At 47.7% G+C, this 26,704-nt stretch overlaps 1 protein-coding gene across 1 annotated transcript in view; it reads right to left on the reverse strand.

Annotated features, from left to right (window-relative positions):
- Positions 1 to 233: 233 nt before the first annotated feature.
- Positions 234 to 26,704, reverse strand: part of TCEA3 (transcription elongation factor A3) — a 45,258-nt gene continuing 18,787 nt past the window's right edge. The window contains exons 6-11 of the mRNA XM_074380265.1: positions 17,049 to 17,212; positions 16,803 to 16,864; positions 13,176 to 13,325; positions 4,898 to 5,044; positions 3,381 to 3,452; positions 234 to 356 (exon numbers count right to left, since the gene is read on the reverse strand). Of these exons, the coding sequence (XP_074236366.1) occupies positions 348 to 356; positions 3,381 to 3,452; positions 4,898 to 5,044; positions 13,176 to 13,325; positions 16,803 to 16,864; positions 17,049 to 17,212 (604 nt within the window). The 3' untranslated portion in view covers positions 234 to 347. The remainder of the gene's footprint in view (positions 357 to 3,380; positions 3,453 to 4,897; positions 5,045 to 13,175; positions 13,326 to 16,802; positions 16,865 to 17,048; positions 17,213 to 26,704) is intronic.

Below are 26,704 nucleotides of genomic sequence, written 5' to 3' on the forward strand. Positions count from 1 at the left end.
GCCCAGGCTGGCCTCAAACTTCTGGGCTCAAGCAATTGTCCCACCTTAGCCTCCCAGAGTTTGCAGATTACAGCCATGAGCCACCGTGTCCAGCCCTCTGCAGTTTCTATAAGAGGTTCATCAATATGGATTCTCAGCATCACACCCCCAGCAAGCTTCCCCTGTTAACCAATTGTTAGTAATGACCGATTATTAATTTGCAAGATAATTATTCCTTCAACTCATACCACCTATTCAGAGTTCAGTATTTTCCTTTACTTTAATTTTTATTGCTTCTCCAGTTCAGACAGTTTAGTGCTTCCTCTTTGTTCTTCCTCACCTTGTTCATGTCAGTCCTGGCTGTTCCATCAGCAGAACTACAAAACCAAAAAGCAACAAAATGTGAAAGGTTTCTCTGCATCCTCCAAGCAGGCTGTGGGGGAATATGAAAAAGAAGGTGGGATCTGGAGCCACACAGACCAGAATCCAAAGCCCAGCTCTACCATGATTAGCTGGGTGATCTTGACTAAATCACTCACCTAGTAAAATTAGCTCATAATGCTGGTGAATGCAAGAGTGATATCAGGTAATAACATGAATGGCAATTCAGTGCCAGGAATGTGCTGGGCTCTTAATTTATGATCAAGAACATCACTGGAATGACTACTAAGCACTTGGTTAGACTTTCAGTCTCCCACAGGGCAATGGACACCATCTGAAAATGTGTCCAGATGCCTGTAGTTGTTATCTCTAGTGGATCCTGTCTCTCCAACCAATAAGAGTCAAGGAGGAGGAGCTAGATTTAGAGCATTCAGAATGTCTTTTCTCCAGCAGCAACAAAATCGCAAGAGCTACATTTATTGAGCATTTACTCTGTGCTAGGCAGTATTAACATGTACTAACTCATTTCACCCTTACAATCACTCTGTGAGGTAGGCACTATATCACTCCTTTTTTTTTTTTTTTTTTTTTTTTGAGATGGAATTTCACTTGTTGCCCAGGCTGGAGTGCAATGGGGAGATCTTGGCTCACCACAACTTCCACCTCCCAGGTTCAAGCGATTCTCCTGCCTCAGCCTCCCGAGTAGCTGGGATTATAGGCATGCACCACCACACCCAGCTAATTTTGTATTTTTAGTAGAGATGAGTTTTCTCCATGTTGGTCAGACTGGTCTTGAACTCCCGACCTCAGGTGATCTGCCCACCTCGGCCTCCCAAAGTGCAAGGGATAATAGGTGTGAGCCACCGGGCCCAGCATATCACCGGGCCCTTACCTATTTTTACAGGTAAGAAAGCAGATCAGGCTGGGTGTGGTGGTTCACGCCTGTAATCCCAGCACTTTGGGAGGCCGAGGCCAGCAGATCAGGAGGTCAAGAGATGGAGACCATCCTGGCCATGGTGAAACCCCATCTCTATAAATAAAAAAGAAAAAAGAAAAGAAGAAGAAGGAAAAAGAAAAGAAAGCAGATCAGAGAGGTTAACTGACTTGCCCAAACTCCCATAATACTAGTAGATGACATACCCAAAATAGTAAGAATAGTGATTTTTATGTACCAGGCATGTCTTTGCTCAGGGCTTTTTTTGTATTGTATAATTTGTTGACTGCACAAAAGAGCCTGGCCAAAGGTGCATGTTGAGGCTGACACTTAGCTCCTGCTCTGTTTGCTCTGCACCCTGGCATGAGGCTGTGTTGCTTGGAGCCTTCCTCCAAGCAACACTTTTTCCTAATTTGAAAAGATGCCATATGAGCTCTCAGAGGCCTTCTCAAAACAGCTCTGTGGGCTAGATATAAATACCTTCATTTTATAGTTGAGGAAATCCAGGCTTAGTGAGTTCAGGTCGCTGAGCCAAGTCACTTTGTAAGGAGTAAAACTAGGATTTGAGCCTGCTACCAAAGCCTATGCTTTAAACCAGTAGGCCACTATACTGACCCCATCCCTAAGTGCTCAATAAGTGAAAAAAGAAAAAATATGTAATCATCTAGTTTTTACTTTAATAAATGTGGCAGTTCTGGGTGGGTGCAGTGGCTCATGCTTATAATCCCAGCACTATGGGAGGCTGAGGAGAGTGGATCACAAGGTCAGGAGTTAGAGACAGCCTGACCAACATGGTGAAACTCCGTCTCTACTAAAGAAATACAAAAATTAGCAGGGCATGGTGGCATGCACCTATAATCCCAGCTACTCAAGAGGCTGAGGCAGGAGAATCACTTGAACCTGGAAGGCAGAGGTTGCAGTGAGCCGAGATCGCACCACTGCAGTCAAGTCTGGGTGACAGAGCAAGACTATGTCTCAAAAAAAAAAAAAAAAAAATGGCAGTTCTAATGAGGCCCCAGTAAAGGCTACTGAGGTCCTTAGTAAGAAAGAAAAAAAAAGAATTGATCAGGAAGTTGGTGCATTGGCTTTCAGTGTTTTAAACTGTGGCTTTATGCTTATTAACTATTCTGTAGTTCAGTTTCCTTGTCTGAAAGTGAGAATAACATTATAAAGGAACAGTTCTTGTCATTGTTTGCAAAGTGTTTATGCTTACATAATAATGTCAAAATGATCCTCATGATGATCATGTCAAAATGATCCTCACATCATAAACCCTGGGAGAAAGGCATTATTATTGCTCTTTTGCTGAAGGAGGTGAGTAACATGCTTAGGGTGAGTAGGGCAGCATGGGACCTGAAACCAGGGATACTGACTTGCCTTGCGCTGCTTGCTAAGTACCTGAGAACTTCTGGAGCACCTGCAGCATCACATGGTGCACATGCAAGTCCGATAGCAATTGGAGACTGACATTAGTCATATGACCACACTCCCTTCCTCCAGGAGACTTGGCAGGAAGGAGCACTCTGGGAGGAGTCTTTGCTTGGCTCCCATGCGTGAAAACAAAACCTCTGCCTTTGCAGGAGCCGAGGCAGTCTGAGCTACAGCCTTGCGTAATGTAAGACTTCCAGAGCTTCCTCAGGAGGGGAGGGTGACCTGGTGGCATTTAGGGTCAACTCATTTCTGACAGGGCTCAGCCTTCCTGTCTCCCATCCCTGGCTGTGGCCAGGTTCAAAGGAAATACCATCTGGGGAAGCACTTTCCAAAGAGGCGTGGTCCAAGTGCAGAATGTTATTGTTTTTCCTCTCCTCTGTGGATCTCAGGAAGCCAATTCCATCTGTGCTCAAATGACAAACTTGCTCATCCTGTGATAAAATGTGGGCTGCTGCCCCCACTCCAGCTTGGTGTCTTTCCAAAATGAAAACATACATGTGTGTTCTCTCCTCACCTTCCCAACAGCAAGCCACCACTATCTCTGGCTCTGCAGGCTACCATGCATAAGGCCTCTTCTGGGTTGTGGGAATACTACTCCTTATGTGGGCAAGGTCTATGGCTGACAGGGAAGGGGGGAATATATAAACATACAGACCTTCCAGCGATTGCCGCATTCATTGCATAAGACAAAGGTCGTCATGGGCTCATCAGCACTGCGTGTCTGCACCTGAGAGAGAGAAGAACCATTCATGAAGTCACTCCCCTGCTCCAGGACTTGCCATGGCTCCCACTGTCTTTGGGAGTAGGTCGAAATCCCAGAGGTTGGCACTAATATTCCCACCCCACTTTGGCAATTTCCTTATCACTGACAACTCCATAATGTATGCCTACCTCTCTTCTGGCAGTCCATCAGCTCACTCCCAGTATCTCACTGGTTTTTTGCACTCTCACTGTTTTGTTTTTTTTTTTTTTTTTTGAGACTGGAATCTTGCTCTGTTTCCCAGTTGGGAGTGCAGTGGTGCGATCTTGACTCACTGCAACCTCCGCTTCCTGGGTTCAAGCAATTCTGCTGCCTCAGCCTCCCGAGTAGCTAGGACTACAGATGCCTGCTACCACGACTAACTAATTTTTGTATTTTTAGTAGAGGTAAGGTTTCACCACGTTGGCCAGGTTCGTCTAGACCTCCGGACCTCAAATGATCCACCCACCTCGGCCTTCAAGGTAGTGCTGGGATTACAGGTGTGAGTCACCGTGCCCAGGCTTTTTTTTTTTTTTTTTTTTTTTTTTTTGAGATGAAGTGTTGTTCTTGTCACCCAGGCTCAAGTGCAATGGCAAAATCTCTGCTCACTGCAATCTCTAACTCCTGGGTTCAAGTGATTCTTCTGCCTCAGCCTCCCGAATAGCTGGGGTTGCAGTTGCCCGCCACCATGCCCGGCTAATTTGCACTTTCACTCTTGTTGATCTTTCATAACAGATCTCTCTTCTCTTGCCTCAAGACTCATCTCCTACAGGAAGTATTCCCTGACTCACCCGTGAACATCCCCTACTGGACATGCTCACTTGAGTGAACTGGAAGCAGCCTTAGCGGTCTAATTTATCTTCCTTATTTTACTGGTGGAAGACCTGAGGCCCAGAGAGGAAAAGGGACTTAAATATCATTGGGACTATTTAACGTTATATTTTCTAGCCTCATCACTCAGGTGCAGGAACTGGGTATCCCACAATAAAGCCCTGACACTCCTGTCACCCAGGCTGGGTCGCAGTGGAGCAATTGTGGCTCACTGTAACCTTAACTCACTGTAGCCTCAACCTCCCAGGCTCTAGTGATTCTCCTGCCTCATCGGCACCGATTTCTCCCCTCACCTGCCCTGCCGCACATTCAGTAGCCGGGACTACAGGCACACACCATCAAGCCTGGCTAATTTTTGTATTTTTAGTAGAGACGGGGTTTTACCATGTTGCCTAGGCTGCTCCAAGCCTAGGCTCAAGCCATCCACCTGCCTCGGCCTCCCAAAGTGCTGGGATTACAGACAGGAGCCGCTGCACCCAACCAAGCCAAGAGAATTTTAACCCTTTCTCCCCTCTGGCTCTTCCCTAAGCTTCTCTCTGGTTTTCCACCTCTACGGCCCTGCAGCCCCTTCCCCCTTGGACCCGTCCCCTCACGGTCCACACCTGGTTATAGGTGCAGTTCTTCTTCTTGCATTTGCTGCACTGGAAGAGGTCAGTGGTGGTGCCGCCGGTCTTGGCCATCTGGTGCTCACGGATGGCCTCCTGGGTCATGGCATTCCTCAACTCCCTCAGTTCATCACTGGCCATTTCCTGGAGAAAATAGAGTCTGCCCTTCAGGACTGAGGAGTCGCAGGGGCCCTGCCCCACACCAGGTTTCTAGATAGCCTGAACAGAAGAGGAGGTAACATGCTTTATTGACTGTAAGGAGCTGGAAGGAGGCCTGGATTCCGGGTCCTGCCCCAGTTGGGAGAAAGCTGTCCCCACAGAGTCCCCATGACGCCCATGGCTGGAAGGAGAGCAGCAGGCAAACAGCTTCTGGCTGAGGATGGGCACTCCTGTATATATTTCTTCAGATCTGGGGCTCATCTTGCCTGCCAGGATGAGCAGAACCTTGGCCTGAACCTTACTGCTTGAGCTGACTTGATCACTGCCCACCTGGTCTATGATGTTCCCCTTAGCTTTCCTCTCTGGACTTGACCCAGTGCCCTTTTACACTGTGATCACTGCCCTGCTGTTCTGCTTAGTGGGAATCTTGGCGCAACTACCTATGACTTGCTGCTGCTATCCCCTCCCCGAAGATCCTGGGCTCACACAACTAACTGCTCCTCTGTGAGCATCCACCTGAGATCATCTTTTTCTGAGAGTTTCTACAGAAGAGTCTCCAGTCTCCCACCAGCTCACGGTAGACACTCCATGTCTGCATCACCCATGCCTTTGCCTTCTCTGTCCATCTCCCTGGCCACGTGTCTCCCCTTAAGCCTCTGCCAGAGGAGAGCAGAGAGGGGGATAGTTAAACTGCAGAGAGCTCCAGTTAAGGGTTGGTGGAAGGGGGAGGAGGATGGCTGATGCTAATGTCAAAATGAAGATTTTAAACTTTTTTTTGAAATGGAGTCTCGCTCTATCCCCAGGCTGGAGTGCAGTGGCATGATCTTGGCTCACTGCAACCTCCGCCTCCCAGGTTCAAGTGATTGTCTTATCGCAGCCTCCCGAGTAGGTGGGACTACAGGCAAATGCCACCATGCCCAGCTAATTTTTGTATATTTAGTAGAGACGGGTTTCACCATGTTGGCCAGGATGGTCTCGAACTTGATAAAATGCAGATTCCTATGAATCTGAATTGCTGAGGGCAGGCCCAGGAATATGCATTTTTAAAAGTTATTTATTTATTTATTTATTTTTGGGACAGAATCTTGCTGTCACCTAGGCTGGAGTGCAATGGTGCGATTGCAGCACACTGCAGCCTCAACCTCCCTAGGCCAACCGATTCTCCCACCTCAGCCTCTCAAGTAGCTGGGACTACAGGCATGCACCACCACACCTGGTTAATTTGTGTATGTGTGTGTGTGTGTGTGTGTGTGTGTATTTTTTGCAGAGATGGGATTTTACCATGTTGCCCAGGCTGGTCTCCTGAGCTCAAGCAATCCACCTGCTTTGGACTCCTGAAGTGCTGGGATTACAGGCGTGAGCCATTGCACCCGGCCAGAATATGCATTTTTCCTAGTGTCCCCAAATTATTCTGGTACATATTAATGTTTAAGTCCTAGCATGTTAATTTGAAAGGCTGGGCCATAACCAATGGTAGGTGAATGTAGAAAAGTTAATAAAAGTCATTTACCCATATGAGTAAAAAGTAGCTAACTTTAATTTGGGTGGATTTTCCAGAGCATAAAGCATTTGCCCACTCAAAATTTATTGGATGTGGCCAGGTGGGGTGGCTTATGCCTGTAATCCCAGCACGTTAGGAGGTGAAGGCGGGTGGATCACCTCAGGTCAGGAGTTTGAGACCAGCCAGACCACCATGGTGAAACCCCATCTCTACTAAAAATACAAAAAATTAGGCGGGTGTGATGGTGGGCGCCTAAAACCCCAGCTACTCTGTAGGCTGAGGCAGAGAATCACTTGAAACTGAGAGGTGGAGGTTGCAGTGAGCCGAGATGGCGCCACTGCATTCCAGCCTGGGCAACAAGAGCGAGATTCCATCTCAAAAAAAAAAAAAAAACTAGCTGGGCGTGGTGATGCATGCCTGTAATCTCAGCTACTCAGGAGGCTGAGGCAGGAGAATTGCTTGAACCCAGGAGGCAGAGGGTGCAGTGAGTTGAGATGGCATCACAGCACTCCAGCTTGGGCAACAGAGTGAGACTTCATCTCAGAAGAGAAAAACAAAATCTGCTAGGTGCGGTGGCTCACGCCTGTAATCCCAGCACTTAGGGAGGCCAAGGCGGGTGGATCATGAGGTCAGGAGTTCGAGACCAACCTGATCAACATGGAGAAACCCCATCTCTAGCCAGGTGCAGTGGCGCGTGCCTGTAGTCCCAGCTACTCAAGAGGCTGAGGTGGGAGGATCGCTTGAGCCCGGCAGTTCTGGTCTGTAGTGCACTATGCTGATAGAGTGTCCACACTAAGTATGTCATCAATATGGTGACCTCCCGGGAGCGGGGGACCACTAGGTTGCCTAAGGAGGGGTGAACCGGCCCAGGTCAGAAACGGAGCAGGTCGAAACTGTGCTGATCAGTAGTGGGATTGCGCCTGTGAATAGCCACTGCACTCCAAATTGGGCAACACAGTGAGACCCCGTCTTTAAAAGAAAGAAAGAAAGAAAGAAAGAAACCCCATCTCTACTAAAAATGCAAAATTAGCCAGGCGTGGTGGCACATGCCCGGCTAATTTTTTTTTTTTGCATTTTATTTTATTTTATTGCATTTTAGGTTTCGGGGTACATGTGATGAACATGCAAGATTCGGCTAATTTTAATAATCTCAGCTACTCAGGAGGCTGAGACAGGAGAATCGCTTGAACCCAGAAGGTGGAGGTTGCAGTGAGCGGAGATTGCACCACTGCACTCCAGCCTGGGCAAAAAAAGCGAAACTTTGTCTCAAAAAAAAAAAAAAAAAAAAAGAAAAGAAAAAGAAAAAGAAAGAGAAACAAAATCTACTGGATGCCAATTTATTCAGTGCCTTTAACTATATTGGTTTGCAGGTAAATCCACTTTGGCTGTGGGGATGCCTTGATTTGTAGCATTTGTCAGCTTCCATGGTGCAAAATGCTCCCATCATGGCCAATTTCAAGCTGCTAATGTGATGTAACTGAATGCAGAGTTGGGAAGAGCTACACATCACCAGCTCCCTTGAGGTGGTAGAAGCTAGCTCAAGCATGCTACTGCCTCTGAGTCCAACGGATTCAGAAAGGAAGATCTGGTTCCTCCTCCCAAGTAGTGCTAATATGGTAGGGTAGCCAAGCATTTACACAGGATCACAGTATTGCAAGAAAGGGAAGGAAGTACCAAAGCAAAGGTATATAAGCTGCAAGGTATGGGGGTTAATTGTTTGGGGTCTGAGGGTCATGAAGAAGCTAGTACTTTAACCAGTCTTGAAAGATAGGAGTTCCTGGGGTGGGTGATGGCACATTCCAGACAAATAAAACAGCAGGGCCAGGTGCGGTGGTTCATGCATGTAATCCCAGTACTTTGGGAAGCCAAGGAGGGCAGATCACCCGAGATCAGGAGTTTGAGACCAACCTGGCCAACATGGTGAAACTCTGTCTCTACTAAAAATAGAAAAGTTAACCAGGCACAGTGATACATGCCTGTAGTCCCAACTAATTTGGAGGCTGAAGCAGGAAAATCGCTTGAACCTGGGAAGTGGAGGTTGCAATGAGCTGACATTGTGCCATTGCACTCCAGCCTGGGTAACAGAGCCAGACTCCACCAAACAAAACAAAACAAAAAAACCCACAAAAAAAAAAAAAAAGAAAGAAAGAAAGAAAGAAAAGCAGACACAAAAGATTAGAGGACAAGAATAGCATGTTTGGGGAAAAGTATTTGGGGTAGGTTCAGGTCGAGTGTGGGAGATGTGGCTGGAGGTCAGATTGTGGAAGGAAGGTCTTGTGTGCCAGCTAAGAAATAGAGAATAGAAAAATCTATCCAGCCACACACCAATCCATTTACTTCTCTGCCCTGCCTCATTAGAATGAGGCATCATCAGAAACACAGAGAGTAAGTACAACGCTGTAAAAAATAAGGTAGAAAATGAGGGAAAGGTGAGTCAGAGACCACGCTGGATCCTCATATTACATACACTGTTGGAGAATGGCACCAATGTGAATTCAATGTCTATTTGTTGAGCCCCATGATGTGCCAGACACTGCTCTCAGTGCTGGGTGGTCTGTGAATGCCAGTCCTCATGGGACTGACAAGATGGCATGTCCACTCAGCAGTGCTCATAGGTATCTCAGAGCCTACTCCATTCTTTGCTATGTCTGGGTAGGGAGGAAAAGAGATGGAAGAATGAGGAAGTCAGACAAACAAGGAGAGAGGCATAAAAACGCAATCAGGGAAGGAAATGCTGAGAGAGACACTGTCCACACGGGTCCTGATGGGAGCTTCCCAGCACAGCAGGCAGCCGAAGCCCAGGCTCAGATTTTTCTTTCTTTCCTTTTCTTTTCTGTTTTTCTAGACAGAGTCTCACCCTGTTGCCCAGACTGGGAGTGCAGTGGCACGATCCGTGCTCACTGCAACCCCCACCTCCCGGGTACAGGCAATTCTCCTGCCTCAGCCTCCCGAGTAGCTGGGACTACAGGTGTGTGCCACCATGCCTGGCTAATTTTTGTATTTTTAGTAGAGACAGGGTTTTGCCATCTGAAATTCCTGAGCTCAGGAGATCTGCCCACCTCAGCCTCCTGAAGTGCTGGGATTACAGGCATGAGCACCGCACCTGGCCTGATTTGTAATGGAACAAAAATTGTCCTGTATCTCTTTTTGAATTATCCTGCACAGGGCAAAAGATGACCCAGGATGAAGGTCTCCCGATATTCACCTGTTGAAATCCTAACCCCAAGGCGATGGTATTAGGGGGTCTTTGGGAGGTGGCTAGCTCTTAAGGGCCGAGCCCTGCTGCAGGGGACTAGGGCACCTCCAATAGGGGCCTGAGAAAGGCCCCTCCACCATATGAGGTCACAGTGAGAAGATGGCTGGCTATGAGGAAGCAGGCCCTCACTAGACACTGAATCTGCTGGTGCCCTGATCTTGGACTGTTCAACCTCTAGGAATTCGCAAAATAGGCTGGGTGCAGTGGCTCACATCTGCAATCCCAGCACTTTGGGAGGCCGAGGCAGGCAGATCACTTAAGGTCAAAAGTTTGAGACCAGCCTGGCCAACTTAGTGAAACCCCATCTCTACTAAAAACACAAAAATTAGCCAGGCATGGTGGTGGGCACCTATAGTTCCAGCTACTAAGGAGGCTGAGGCAGGAGAATCACTTGAATCTGAGAGGCCGAGGCTGCAGTGAAAAAAAGATTGTGCCACTGCACTCCAGCCTGGGCAACAGAGTAAGCCTCCACCTCAAAAAACAAAAAACAAAAAACAAAAAACAAAAAAAACCCAGCAAACAAGAAAAGAAATGTGAGAAATAAATGACTGTTGTGTATAAGCCACCCAGGCTATGGCATTTTGTTATAGCAGTCTGGACTGACGAAAGAGACACTGTAAAGCCAAGTTGCAATTTATAACTCCAGGCATATGTTGCTATTTACCTAAAAAGATCGGATATTTTAAATTAGGCAGAAAGATAACCCTGGTCTACCTGTGCCAAGTTCCCCATTTCATCCTAAAGCCAAGGCTCTTTGTTGTTTGTTTTGGGTATTTGAGGAAAGCAGTGAACCCTCTCCTCCAAAGAATGTACATCCACACGCGACATAACACAGATATGCACTTCCACACACCACACATACACAAACCACACAGGACACACATATACTAATCATACACATACTTCACTCAGACATCATACACACACACTTCACACATCATACAAACCACACACACACTCCATATGTTATACACAGTGCACACACTCCACACATCATACACACCACACACAATCCACACATCATACACACCACATACACATTCCACACGTTATACACACCATACACACTCTCTACACATCGTACACACCACACTGCACACATCATATGCAACACACACACAGACACACTCCACACATCATACACAGTGCACACATCACACACAGTGCACACATCATACACACACTCTACACATCATACACACCATATACACTCCACATATCATACACAACACACACGCTCCACACATCATGAACACACATGCTCCACACATCATACATACCATACACACTCTCTACACATCGTACACACCACACTGCACACATCATACGCAACACACACACACACTCCACACATCATACACAGTGCACACATCATACACACACTCCAAACATCATACACACACTCCACACATCATACACAACACACACGCTCCACACATCATACATACCACACACACACTTCACACATCATACACAACACATACACACTCCCCACATCATACACACCACACCACTCCACACATACACACACACTCCACACAGCATACACACACTTTCCATACATACACCACATATGCCCCACACAACATACACACCACACACACTACATGCATCATACACATACTCCACACATCATACACACTGCATACACTCCATACATCATACACAACACACACACTCCACACATCATACATACCACACACACTCTCCACACATCATACACAACACATATACACTCCCCACATCGTACACACCACACCACTCCACACATACACACACACTCCACACAGCATACACACACTTTCCACACAGCATACACCACACACACTCCATACATCATACATGCATTTTCCACACATCATACACCATACACACTCCACACATCATACACACCACACACACTCCACACATTATATATACCACACAGATATACTAAACACCAAACACACTTCATACATCATACACACCACACACAGTCCACGCATACACAGCCCCCACACCCCACACATCATATACACCAGTGGTCCCCAACCTTTCTGGCACCAGAGACTGGTTTCCTGGAAGACGACTTTTCCACAGACGGGGTAGGGGATGGTTTCAGGATGATTCAAGCACATTGCATGTATTGTGTACTTTATTTCTCTTATTATTACATTGTGATATATAATGAAATAATTATCCAACTCACCAAATCAGTGGGAGCTCTGAGCTCCCTTGTTTTCCTGCAACTAGATGGTCCCCACTTGGGGTAATGGGAGACAGTGACAGATCATCAGGCATTAGACTCTCATAAGGAGCGCACAGCACAGATCCCTCGCATATGTTGTTCACAATAGGCTTCGCGCATCTATGAGAATTTAGTGCCACCACTGATCTGACAGTAGGCGGAGCTCAGTCAGGAATGCCAGCAATGGGGAGCGGCTGTAAATACGATGAAACTTCACTCGCTCACCCACTGTTCACCTCCTGCTGTGTGACCTGGTTCCTGACAAGTACCAGCCTGTGGCCCAAGGGTTGGGGACCCCTAATATGTACCATACACACATGCTCCATACGTACACACCACACATACTCCACACACATACATACCACACACACATCCCACCTATACACATATACCCCCTACACACCTCACACATCATGTGTACCACACAGACACACATGTACACCCACACACACTCCACACACATCTAGCTCTGGGGCCAGACAGCTTGCCTCCTAGGCTTCAACCCTTTCTAGCTGTGTGCATGGGCAAATCAGTTAACTCCTCTGAGCCTCAGGAGCCTTATCTGTAGAATGGGAATAATACACCTTCTATCTCAGCTGGTGTGAAGGTAAACTTGGCCAATTCGCTGAACACATTTAGCACAGCACTTTTTTTTTTTTTTTTTTTTTTGAGATGGTGTCATGCTCTGTCACCAGGCTGGAGTGCAGTAGTGCGATCTCGGCTCACTGCCTCTGACTCCTGGGTTCAAGTGATTCTCCTGCCTCAGTGTCCTGAGTAGCTGGGACTACAGGCATGTGCCACTGTGCCTGGCTAATTTTGGTATTTTAGTAGAGACAGGGTTTCACCATGCTGGCCAGGATGGTCCCAATCTTCTGACCTCATGATCCACCCGCTTCAGCCTCCCAAAGTGCTGGGATTACAGGGGTGAGCCACGGCACCTGGCCAGCACTTATAACCTATTAGCTGTGTTCAGGATCCTGCTAGTCCAGAGCCTGGTGGGGAGGCTGAGATGGGGCTGTTGGAAAAGCTCCCTGGCTCATCGCTGCTGAGTCACAAGCCACTGCCCTTCTGCATTGGGCAGGGCTGGGGGGACCTGGCTTCCCGTTCCACCATGCAGACACCCTGCTCTCACCTCTGCCGTCATCTTGGCTATCAGCCCTGCAGAGATGGCTCCACTGAGCACATTTCGCCGCAGGCCGGGGTTCCTGGGGTCCTTGAGGTTGCTGATGCGGCTGCGCACGCGGTTCCGGTACTTCATGTCCGTGCTCTTGAGCTCTTGGTAGATATGTGATTCAGTCAAGGGCCAGCCAGCCACTCATGGAGGGGCACAGAAGGGTGTAGGCCTGGCCCTGAAGCCTGAGGAGCTCCAGAACCCTCTCTTTCTCTCCCTGGACTCCTACAGGGGTTGGTCCCCTCTTTTGTGACCTCTGACTCCCCAAGTTGGGCATTTGTGGTCAGCCAAGTATCAGAGACAAGAAACAGCCTCTGGGGTAAGATCAGATCACAGCAAGCACTACAGTGTCAGGGACACCGGGAACAGGCAGCCTGGGTTTGTCTGAGCCTCTTGTGTGACCACAGGTGAGGTTCCTTATTTATAAAATACAAGGATTCCGGGAGCTAAGCCACATGGTGCACTAGTGTGGTGTCTGGGACATATCAAATGTTTAATATGTATGGGCTGTTAAGATGATGACAAGGATGTGGACAGCCTCTAGTCTGGAAGGGCCCCTGGAGGTTGCAAGTCCAGCTTTCAGAGGAAAAGATTAAGAGCCACATGTTTAAGGCTCTAGGAAGAATTGCAAAAAAGAAATCACTGAGCTTTGTTTAATCTGGTGTTCCCAATAAATTTGATTATAGAGCCCCTTTCCCCTCCGTCCTTTCTCCTACAATACCTGTTACCATCCCATGGAAACTGCGCTGGGAATTGCTGGTCAGAACTACTTCTTCCATTAATAGATGAGGCTTAGAGAGGGTGCAGGCCCTTGCTCAAGGCCACGGGGCAAATTCCCGGCAGAGACAGGGCTGAAAGCCAGACCCCTCCTGCCGGTAACACTCTCTCCACTCACCCCGCAGGAAGTCACCCCTGGCCACCAACCACAGTGAGTTTCTGTCCAAACACTGCATCCTGGGCAAGCTTTTGAGCCTCCCACTCCCTCCACCCTCTGGAGGAGCTCAGGGAACGCAGCCTCATTTTCTTGGTCTCCTGAGCCAAGGAAGATCAGGAAGACAAAGCTGTTGCTGGGGAAAACCATCTACAAGAAAGAGACTGCGGGGAATGTGGAAAAAGGGAAACAGATGACTCGCTAGAAGTGGTGGGAGGGGAGGTGGTATTCTTTCTTTCTTCTGTTATTGTCTTAATGTTGTTTGTACAATAAAAGTGTGAAAAGCAAAGAATATGCCACAATGCATGTGAAAGCCAAAAAATGTGTTTGAAAATGTGCCACTCGGGATTCCTGGGGTGTGTTGATCTGTGGGGGCAGAAGGGCTGGTGGGACTTTCTCCAGCCTCTTCCTGACTCCTTCTCCACGTCCCAAGGCCACAGGAGGGGAGGAGGTGGAAAGCAGACCCAGAGGTCACCGGCCCCTCAGAAGAGCTTTTGGCTGCTTTGTTAGCACAGAGCCACTCCAAAGAGGACAGATCTATTTTAGGACACAGAGCAGTCAAGCCCCCAAGTGTGCTCTCTCCCTGACCTCCAGCTAGCTGAGAACAAAGAGCTACAGCGTTTGATGCAGCTTTTGTTTCCTCTCCTTTAGAGGAGGGACACTCAGGCCTTGCACAGTGACTCACGCCTGCAATCCCAGCACTTTGTGAGGCTGAGAAGGGCGGATCACCTGAGGTCAGGAGTTCAAGACCAGCCTGGCCAACATGGTGAAACCCCATGTCTGCTAAAAATACAACAAAATTAGCCGGGTGTGGTGATGGACACCTGTAATCCCAGCTCCTTGGGAGGCTGAGGCTGGAGAATCACTTGAACCCAGAAGGCAGAGATTGCAGTGAGCCGAGACGGGGCCACTGCACTCCAGCCTGGGCAACATAGCAAGACCCCATCTCAAAAAAAAAAAAAATGAGGAACATTCAGTGGATAGAGGAAAGGCTGGGAGTAGAACTTTGTACTGGTCCATCTGCTGTTACTTCAAACTGGGCTTGAAGGTGGAAAGGACCTGCTTGAAGGGATGATTGTTCAGGACAAAATGAAGATGAAACTCACGATCTATCTGATACCTTGTGCTCTGCCTTCCTGAATTAACAGGAAAGGATAAAAATGTACTTTCTGAGGTGCTGAATGGCTCCAGACTTGTTGAGGTATTGCTGATTAATCATTAAATGGCAATGGAGAGAAACCACCGGAAAATGAGTTGGAGGGAATGAGGGTAGGCCACAGGCAGGAGGTGGAAATGCAGGTTTGTTGCCTGCAGATCAGCCCATGGTCCTCCCCAGCAGACCCTGCTGAACTCCCCAGGTAGAACCCAGGAGCCCTCAAAAGGGTCAGTCACACCTCAGTGTGACACCTAGACTTCTTTCCCCTGATTGTCTCCCTGCTCCAACACCCTGCAAACCTTGTCTCTAGTAAAAGAAGCTCCATGTTTTCATTCAGTGGGGGCCAAAGGAGGAGGGATTTTTTTTTTCTCCCAAGCCAAACATCCTTTGGTGCAACAGATCTATTAATATATCCCAGTGGTGGTCACCTCTCCTGTCTACACAGGGCCCCTTTCAGATGAGAAGTTGGGAAGAGGAGGCACATGGAAAGGGTTCAGTACATGGAATCCAAAGACCAAGGTCTCCAGTCCCGCTTTGATACCCAGTAGTTCTGAGCCTCAGACTACTTGTCTGTAAAACGGGAATAGTCTCTGCCTCACAGAGAATGCTGTAAGAGCTAACAGAGGTGGTGGTAACTGTCAATTGGCCATTGCAGTGCTTGATATATATTTGGGAGTTAAAAAAAAAAAGGAGTGGGGGTGGGCACAGTGGCTCATGCCTATGATCCCAGCACTTTGGGAGGCCAAGGCAGGTGGATCACCTGAGGTCAGGAGTTTGAGACCAGCCTGACCAACATCGTGAAACCCCATGTCTACTAAAAATACAAAACTACCCGGGCATGATGGTGCATGCCAGTAATTCCCTCTACTTGAGAGGTTGAGGCAGGAGAATAGCTTGAACCCAGGAAGCAGAGGTTGCAGTGGGCCGAGATTGTGCCATTGCACTCCAGCCTGGGCAACAAGAGCAAAACTCCGTCTCAAAAAGAAAAAAAAGAAAAGAAAAGGGAGCTATTAACATCAGAGGACAGGAGAAGGGGAAAGGCTGAGCCTGGGAAATGCTGACCTCTCGTTCTAGTCTGTTCTGAAAGGTAATGACTTGACCAAGTGAGGCATGCTATTACACAGTCTAGCTGGCACAGCTGCTGAGCCCCCTACTTTCCAGAGTCTGGGTTCAGATCCCATCTCTGCTACTACTGTAGCTGTATGGGCTTGGGGGAATGATTTGAGCTCTGTAGGTCTCAGTTACTTCACCTATGAAACTGGAGACATCAGGGAACCTACCCTGTGGGGTTATCAACACTGAATGAGGTACTGCTCATTTTCAAGTTTTGCTGACAGGTGTAAAACATTAATGAATGTTAGAATTAAGAGCTCTGGTTCAAGGGCAGAGCAGGGGCTGTTCCTGGAGCCCTTCCTCTCCTTCCTCACTGTCCCAGCTCGCTTGCACCTTGGGGAGCTGCTGCTAGATGGTCCAGACACCCACAGCCCCGGCCCAGTTCAAGGATATGATCTTCGATTTCTGATGCCATCTTGTCACAGTTGACTCCATAGTCCTTGTAATCATCTAAAAGAGATTTGAGAAATACGGGCATCAGCCAGACACAACCTAGGCAGTGCAACCTGCTTATACTAGAGTGTTCCTGTACCATCCCCTGGAATGCTGAGGAAGACTGCATCTCACCTGTCTTTGGTGAGATTGGGAAAAGGAACCCCTTTTCCGCCCCCATCCCTAGCCCAGGCCCTCTCACCATCCGCCTTCAGGGCTGCTGACAGCATCTCCACACACTTGTCCCGGACAGAGTCTCCTGTGAGATAGCAGGGGGCCAGGAGGCAGATGGAGGAGGCAAACGTGGGGGTCAAGGGGCTGCTAGGTGTTTTGGGACTCTCCGCTTTTGATTTGCTGCTGTTTGATCTGAGGGTGACAGTCAGTAACAGACATTTGACATTAAGAGAGTAAAGCATTTATTGAGCAGCATTCTAGATGTCTTGATGGATGATCTCCTATAATCCTCATAACAACCCGATGAGGTAGGTTCTATTTTAGGCACTTGATATAGATCATCTCATTTAATCCTCGTGACAACCCCGTGAAGTCAATACTATTCTTATCTCTATTTGAGAGACACATTTTAAAGTTGCAGTGTAGAAAAAGATGTATCTAAAGGTACACTTGACTCAGGTCACACATTGATGAACCAGTAGAAACAGAATTCAAAGCCAGGCAGTTGGCTCTTAACCAGCCACTGTGCTTTACTCATTAGAGAACAGTGTGACACCACCAATAATTATATGCAACAGATTATGCACTGTGCTAGCTGCTGTCTATCTGTGCTCTCATAAATATATGAACGTTTATTCACGCATTCACCTGATATTTATTAGACACCTATTCTCCAGGCCAAGAACAAGGGATAACGCAGACAAGTCAGCAGAGCAACCTTCCCTGAAGGAACTTACAGTCTAGTGAATAGTGACTATCCACCACCATTTAAAAGGGCTGGCTTTACTAGATGCCAGAACTGTGCCAGGCACTTTACAAGCATTTTCTAATTTAATCTTCATAGCAGTCCCAGAGGTAGATACACTCATCATCCCCATCTAAAGGTGAGGAAATAAACCCAGAGAGTTGCAACACTGAGATTTGCCCAAGTCTATACACCACCACGGTTTGAACCCGCACCTGTCAAATTCCACACCTATGCTCTTTTTATTAATTTATTTTATTTTTTGAGGTAGGGTCTCTCTCTGTCACACAGGCTGGAGTGCAGTGACGCAATCATGGCTCACTACAGCCTTGACTTCCTGGGCTCAGGCAATCCTCCCACCTCAGCCTCCAAGGAGCTGGGACCACAGGAGCATGCCATCATGCCTGGTTAATTTTGCATCTTTTTGTGGAGATGGGATCTCACCATGTTGCCCAGGCTGATCCTCAAACTCCTGGGCTCAAGAGATCTACCTGCCTTGGCCTCCCAAAGTGCTGGGATTACAGGCCAATACCAGATTACCCAGCCAACACCTACGCTATATAATCTAGGATGTACTATCTAAGAGTGATCTCGCTCTGATTTTGTTTAAAAAATATACACATATGCATGTATGCACAGATAATTAGAAGGCTAACTATGTGGCTCAAGCTATCATAACAAAATACCAAGCTGGGTGGCTTCACTATCAGAAATTTATTTCTCATGGTTCTGGAGGCTGGGAAGCCCAAGATCAAGTTGCTGGCCAATTTGCTTTCTGATGAGAGTTCTCTCTTTGCCTGTGAATGGCAATCTTCTCATTGTATTCACATACAATAAGAAGTGTATGTGTCTTTTCTTATAGGGACGATAATCCTATTGGATCAGGGCTCCACCCTTATGACCTCATTTAACTTTAATGAAGGCCTTATCTCCAAATACAGTCACAATGGGGTTTGGAATTTCAACATATGAATTTTAGGGGGTCACAAACATTCAGCCCATAACACCATGTTAATAGCAATTATCTCTCCGAGATGGAATGACAGGTGATTTTCATTTTCTTATTTTGCTTAGGCCTATTTGCTAAATCTTCTATGAAGAATATATCTACTTTTGTGAAGAATATATCTACTTTTTTTTTCTTTTTTTGAGAGGGAGTCTCCCTCTGTGACCTAGGCAGGAGTGCAGTGGCATGATCTTGGCTCACTGTAACCTCTGCCTCTCGGTTTCAAGTGATTCTCCTGCCTCAGCCTCCTGAGTAGCTGGGATTACAGGCACATGGCACCATACCTGGTTAATTTTTGTATTTCTTTTCTTTTTTTTTTTTTTTTTTTTTTGAGACAGAGTCTCGCTTTTTCACCAGGTGCAGCTGGAGTGCAGTGGCACAATCTCAGCTCACTGCAACCTCCGCCTCCTGGCTTCAAGCAATTCTCCTGCCCCATACTCCCAAGTAGCTGGGACTACAGGCATGCGCCACCATACCCAGCTAATTTTTGTATTTTAGTAGAGACAAGGTTTCACTATGTTGGCCAGGATGGTCTCAATGTCTTGACCTTGTGATCCATCCACCTGAGCCTCCCAAAGCGCTGGGATTACAGGCGTGAACCACCTCGCCCAGCCAATTTTTGTATTTTTAGTAGAGTTGGGGTTTTGCCATGTTGACCAGGCTGGTCTTCAATTCCTGACCTCAGGTGATCCACCTGACTCGGCTTCCCAAAAGGCTGGGATTACAGGCATGAGCCACCATGCCTGGCCAAAAAAAAGCATTATTGGCAGAAATGCATGGAAGTGTGGAAGACCAAGGTTTGCATGGGCAATGTTGAAGGGCTCAATGCAGCTGGAGCATGAGGGTGAGGGAGCCTGTAAGAAGGTGAGGGAGTTAGAAAGAAAGGATCTGACCAGACTCTGGGGTTTGTTAAGGATGATAAAATAAAAGCCACCATTTACCACAGGTCTGCTGTTTATTCTTCCTGATAACCTAAAAGTCACAAATTACTAGGCCCATTCTATAGATGACGGAAGGGAGCCTTCAAGAAGTGAAGTGTGTTGGTCCTCCTGGGCTCAAACGATCCTTCCACCGCAGCCTCCCAAGTAGCTAGGACTGACTCCAGGCAGATGCCGCCATACCAGGCTAATTTTTTTTTTTGCAGAGATGGGGGTCTCAATATGTTGCTGGACTCAAACTCCTGGCCTCAAGTTATCCACTCGCCTTGGCTTCCCAATGTGTTGGGATTACAGGCCTGAGCCACTGTGCCCGGCATGACTTCATGATAGTTGCACAACTCCCTGCCTCCCGAGATGTTTTTTCACTATTTTTAGGGTAAGAGCCAGGAAGTCAAGAAGTCTCTGTCTTCATTCCTCTGCTCTTCTCACCTCCTTTTTCAATAACCCATCAGAATCTGCCAGCCAGCCCCTATATCACTACTCAGGAAAAAATGAACTCATCAGAGTTGAAAAATTAAGGTCCCCTCCTGGAGTGAAATTAAGACCCACTCGAGGGTCTTACCGCACTGAGTCCTTGTGGAAGCACCCAGAAAGCTGCTGCACTTCCTCACTCCAGGAGGCACCATTCACATTATTAGCTGGCTGCCTCCTGGAATTGTACAGTGCACAGCCTGGGCAGCTGCACCAGGCAGCTTGGGCCCTGGATCCATAGCTGCTTCCCGTGTTCACTTTCAGGCTGTGGACATGCTACTTCCTTTCAGGAAGAAGAGGATTTTGGACTTCTGACGAAGTTTTTCAGGCCCAGGGAGTTGTGTCTGAGAGTGAGGCTGACTGATTAGCTCAGGCTTCTCGGGATCAATAACCCAGAGTTACCAGAGAATCCCACCCAGCATCCTGCTGAGCACAGCTCAGTGTGGACTCTGCTGGTGACTTCCCTGCCTCTTACTGTTTAGCCTGATCTTGGATCCCCTCTGTCATTCCTGACTCCTGGATTTTTGGGATTTTTGCATTCTCTAGAGACTTGAGGTTCCTCAAAGGTGTCTCTGTGCATACCGGTGAGGTGGGCTGGGGATGGTAAGCTCTGTTCTTATAAGGTTTACATTTTGAATTTCTAAAAATTTTGTCCAAAGGGATTCATTTCCTAGCTTTTATTGATTTATTTTCAATGCAGTTTGAAACTTACTGTAGTAGATTAATCTAGCCTTGATGCTACCCAGCCCTGCCTGACAACTGGGTTGCCTGGCAGCGTGGTAGAGGGACAGGGAAGCTGAGATCCAAGCAGATTTCTCCTGGAGTCATTGCAGCAGGAGGGGACAGTTTGGCTGAGTAAATGCTGGAGAGGGGGTGAACTAGTGGGGCTGTCAGCAATCAAAACAGACGTTCCTGACCCCAAGCCTGGTCCTGGTCACTGGGTTCCCACCTGAACAGTCACAATAGCTGGCTTCCCTGTGTCCTCTTCCTCCATTACAATCCATTCGCCAAAGTGCAGCCAAAGGGACTTCTCAAAATTCACAGCTGATCAAGTCACTCTCCTGCTTCTAACCCTCTAACATACGGGTTTCCACCCCCCAGGGCCATGGACCGGCACCAGTCTGTGGCTTGTTAGGAACCTGGCCACACGGAAGGAGGCAGGCCCTATTGTAAACTGTCTGTGAGAGATCTAAGGTGTACACTCCTTATGAGAATCTAATACCTGATGATCGGAGGCGGAATGGTTTCATCTTGAAACCATCCCCCACAAGCCCTGGTCCATGGAAAAATTGTCTTCCATGAAACCAGTCCCCTAGTGCCAAAAATGTTGGAGACTGCTGTTGTAACAGCTTCTAATTATTTGCAGCATAAAGTAAAACTCCTGGATGGGTATGGTGGCTCATGCCTAAAGTCTCAGCACTTTCAGGGACTGAGGTGGGAGGATCACTTGAGGTCAGGAGATCAAGACTAGCCTCGCCAACATGGCCAAACCCTGTCTGTACTGAAAATATAAAAATTAGCTGGGTGTGGTGGCGCACGCCTGTTATCCCAGCTACTTGGGAGGCTGAGGCAGGAGAACCGCTTGAATCCAGGAGGTGGAGGCTCACTACAAGTGAGCTGAGATCATACCATTGCACTTCAGCCTGAGTGACAGAGAAAGACTGTGTCTCCAAAACAAACAAACAAACAAAAACAAAAACAAAAAACTCACCACAGTCTGCCAGCCCCTCCATGTCCTGCCCTGCTTTCTGATGTAACCTCATGCCAGGCTTTCCGCACAGTTTACGAAAGGCACCCACAGCACTGCTTCTTTCTGTTCTGTAAACACACCCATCCCTCCCATGGCCGGGCCTTTGCACAGGCTGGTCTTCCCTCCTGGAATGCTCTACCTTCCCTCACAACCTCAGCCAAGGCTGATGGTCCCCTCCTGTAACTCTCTAGCACATCACCTGATTTCTCTCTTTTACAGCACTTACCCAAGTCTATGATTAACTTGTTTATGCGTTTATAAACATTGCCTGCCTCCATCTCCAGATTACAGGCTCCAGTGTATTGGAAACCTGTAGTGGGTTCACCACTGCATTCCAGTTCCTGTAACAGTGCTCTAGGTGGGCACTTGATACATCATTGCTAAATGGATGAATGAATAAATAAATAAATGAATACATGACGGATTGAGGAATTGACAACAGAGAGATGAAAGGCACATCCAGAGGGTCCCCTAAGGCTGAAATGTGGAAAGGGGAAGGTCCTCTTTGGAAGGACAGTGGCCCCACTCTCTCGGCCTAAGAGAGGGATCTCTCTCGGAGCCAGCCTCTGGCAAATCCCATGACCTGGGCAACGTCATCTCCCGCAGCTGGAATGGTGCCTCACTGACCTGTGTGCACCATTGCATATCCTCAACAGCTATGACTCATCACAGGAATACCAGGGGAGCCTGTAACATGCTGCTTTGAAAGAGGCCCAACGAACGACAATAATAATGGTGGTCATTTTTGGAATGACTCCACTGAGGTGGTTCACTTTTTTTTTTTTTTTTTTTTTTTTGAGACAGAGTTTTGCTCTGTTGTACAGGCTGGAGTGCAATGGTGAGATCTCGGCTCACTGCAACCTCCACCTCCCAGGTTGAAGCGATTCTCCTGCCTCAGCCTTCTGAATAGCTGGGATTATAGGCATGCATCACCACACCTGGCTAATTTTTGTATTTTTAGTAGAGATGGGCTTTCACCATGTTGGTCAGGCTGGTCTTGAACTTCTGACCTTGTGATCCGCCTGCCTCGGCCTCCCGAAGTGCTGGGATTACAGGCATGAGCCACTGAGCCTGGCCTGAGGTGGTTTACTTATTAAGAACCCGGGCGGCCATGCTCACGCCTATAATCCAAGCACTTTGGGAGGCAGAGGCAAGCGGATCATGAGGTCAAGAGATCAAGACCATCCTGGCCAACATGGTGAAACCCCATCTCTACTAAAAGTACAAAAATTAGCTGGGTGTGGTGGTGCACACCTGTAATCCCAGCTACTCAGGAGGCTGAGGCAGGAGAATTGCTTGAACCCAGGAGGCAGAGGTTGCAGTGAGCTGAGATTCTGCCACTGTAGTTCAACCTGGAGACAAAGCAAGACTCCATCTCCAGAAAAAAGAACCCAGGCTCTGGAGTCAAACTCCCAGGTTCCCACAGCCTGATACCAACACTTTGTAGCTATGTGGCTTTGGGTGAGTTCCTTAACTTCTAGGTGACTCCGATTTTTCACATGTAAAATGGGAATAACAATAGTACCCATCTTATGGAGCAAATGAAAGCAACTTAGTGGCAAAGTATTAGGCAGTTTACATAGATAACCAGGTTTCATGTGAGTATTATTAGAAAGTGTTATGTATTTATTGAACTCTTACATGGTTTGGGAACAGTGCTTGGTATTTCATTACCTCATTTAACCCTCACGATGACCTTGACAGAGGTTCATAATTATCTTCATTTTACAGATCAATAGACTGAGGCTCAGAGAGCTGAACTGAATTATCCATCCACGTTATTGTCTCAAGTTATCCATCCAACTAGCAAAGGGTAGAGTCAGATCACGAACCTGCCTTCCAAATTCTTTTCAATACATCAACCTTGTCTCTAAAAGAGAGGTTTCCAGAGTCCTCCTACCTGAGCAACACTAGGCTGTGTGGAATATTTCTTCCCACCTTCCTGGCAGGGCACACCCAGCCCCAGTCCCGCCTCCCCAGTTGGGAGCTGGCTGCCTGGCTGGAATTCGTGTCTGGGCAGCAATTCAGTCAACCACACTTATTTTGCTTTCAATGCACACGCCTGGGAACTGAGCCAAACTGCACAGAGGCATCATCGGCCGGGGTGGGACTGGGGGTTGGATTTATCCACAGCTTCCTTCTGCTCCCCGGATGTGCCCGCACCGCACCAGCCCTTAGAAAATCCTCCTGCCCCAGGTCTGAGCAGCGGCATCTGGAGGCCGGGCTCGCTGCTTCCGTGCGCCACCTCGAGGGCATTTCAGTTACTGCATCAACCAGCATGCTCGCAAAGGGCAAATCTTTCTGACCCCCAGGTAAGAACAACTGAGAACAGGCAACTTTCTTCCCTGCCACCATGGTATCCCTCCTGGTCGGCTTCCTGGTACTCCAGCTGCAGTTCCCGGAGCATCGTGCTTACTCCCACTTCCACAGCTTTGCGTGTGCCATTTCTTTCTGCTTGAAATGACTCTCCTGACTTGTGTCCCCAACTCCTCCTATTCGACTTTCCATTCTGAGCTCAAATACCTTCTCTTCCACAAAGCCTCCTCTGACTTTTAGTCATATTGTGAGAGGCTTCCTATGTTCCCACGGTGTTCTATACCTCCCCGCGACCAAAAATATGCATTTTGGTGCCTGCTTCTTCACTCATGGTTAGCCCTGTGAAGGCAGAGATCATGAGTTTCAATCTTTGCCTGGCCTTAGAGTCCATGTTTCCTGCACGATTTACTTCTCTATTTCATCTTTCATATTCATATTCATTTTCATATTTCATTTTTCATATTCCCTCTCCTCATCTTATCCCTACTTTGGTCCAAGTCACAGCATAGTGACAACCAAAAATGCCTCCACACATTTCTAAATGACCCCTGCAAAGATACATTGGTCTAGAACCAGAATGACACTGGGGCCACCATTCCCAGGCCTCACCCACATCAGACATTGCTAACTGACTGCAGAACTTTTTCTACAGCCTCAGACTCCCTCTCCAATCAGCACTGCAGAGAGCTTCCACTCATCAGCTGGAGCTGGCTGCCACATCGGAGCTGTGCAATACAGCCCAGGCCTGTTCAATCTTCATAAAACCTTAAACAACCTAATTTTTGTGTCTCTACTTTTATTTCCAATGGCAGTCTTACTGATACATTAGGCTTAAAATAATTGTGCAGCTCCCACACCTACTCTCCCACAAACCAACACCCTTATCATCCCACCAGGGTGCCTCAAAAGCCAATATGGCCCATGGACCCTGATCATTCTCCTTGATCTTCTGCTTGGCCACTTCCTGGCCTGGCCTGCTCTCTTTGGCCCTGTTTCTCCTGCTCTGATCTCTGACCACTCCTTGGACCACACTTCACACCCACTCCTTTATCCACAATCTCTCCTCGGTGCTCTCATCCAGGTTCTTCTGATGCCAGTTACACATTAATGACTATGCAATTTTTGTTTTGTTTTATTTTGAGATAGAGTCTGGTTCTGTCCCTCACGCTGGAGTGCAGTGGCATGATCTCAGCTCACTACAACCTCCACCTCCTGGGTTCAAGCAATTATCTTGCCTCAGCCTCCTTAGTAGCTGGGATTACAGATGCCTGCCACCACACTCACTAATTGCTGTATGTTTACTAGAGACAGGGTTTCACCATGTTGGGCAGGCTGGTCTCAAATTCCCCGCTTCAAGTGATCTGCCTGCCTCAGCCTCCTAAAGTGCTGGGATTACAGGCCTGAGCCACTACCCTGGGCCTTGACTCTGCATTTTATATTTCCAGCCCAGACTTTCTTCCTGAATTGTAGCCTCAACTAATCCAACTGCATATTCAACTTCTCCAACTGAATGACTAACACACGCCTCGAATCCAACACATCGAGACCTGAACTCTGGATTTTCCACCCCAAGCCTGATTTGCATAAGCACAGTCTTCCCCATGCCAATTCATGGCAACTCCATCCTTGCAGATGCTGAAGTGAAAACTCTTGGACTCGTCCCTGACTCCTCTGTTTCTCTCATTCCCCACATCCAATCTGTCAGGAAGTCCTGTCAGCTTTCCCTTAAGATATATCCTGAAACCACCCCTTCTCCCCATCTCCACCATTACCTCCCTGATCCGAGCCACCATAATAGCTTGGCTGAATTACCGAAACAGCCTCCTGGCTGGTGTCACTGCTCCGTCATTCCTGGCACAGCAGCCAGAGCCATCCTGACACATGCGGTGACATCATTCCCACCCTCAGTACCTTCCAGTAGCTCCAGTTTTATTCAGTCCCCAACCCTCCGCATGGCTTAAACTGCTCCAGTCCTCGGCCACCTCACTGTTCCTTGACTTTGCCAGGCACACCCCCACCTCAGGGCACTTGGTTTGGAATGACCCCAAAATCTGCTTGGCTAAATCCCTCTTTGAAGCTTTTGCCTATAGGTCACTTCCTCAGTGAGGCCTTTTCTGACAACTCCATGAATATCCTTCCCCAGTCTTCTTCCCTCTCCTCTTTTGCTTTCCGTAGTACTTGTTACCTTCTAAGCTTTACCTGTCTCCCCCTACTTAGAATAAAGGCCCCCATGACTGGATAGATTTTTGTCTCTTTTGTGCATTTCTGTATCCCTGGCACCTAGAACAGTTCTTGGCACATAGTAGCCCCTCAATAAATATTTGTTGACTAAATGATTTGATGACTTGATGATTTATGCTACTTTTGGGTAGACGTCCTAGCCAGTTCGGCCCAAATCCAGAGAGCCCACTCCAGGTACAGGCTTTCTTTTTCATTTCTTTCTTTTTTTAGCTGAGTA

Source organism: Saimiri boliviensis, chromosome 11, assembly GCF_048565385.1.
Source record: "Saimiri boliviensis isolate mSaiBol1 chromosome 11, mSaiBol1.pri, whole genome shotgun sequence".
Lineage (NCBI taxonomy): Eukaryota > Metazoa > Chordata > Mammalia > Primates > Cebidae > Saimiri > Saimiri boliviensis.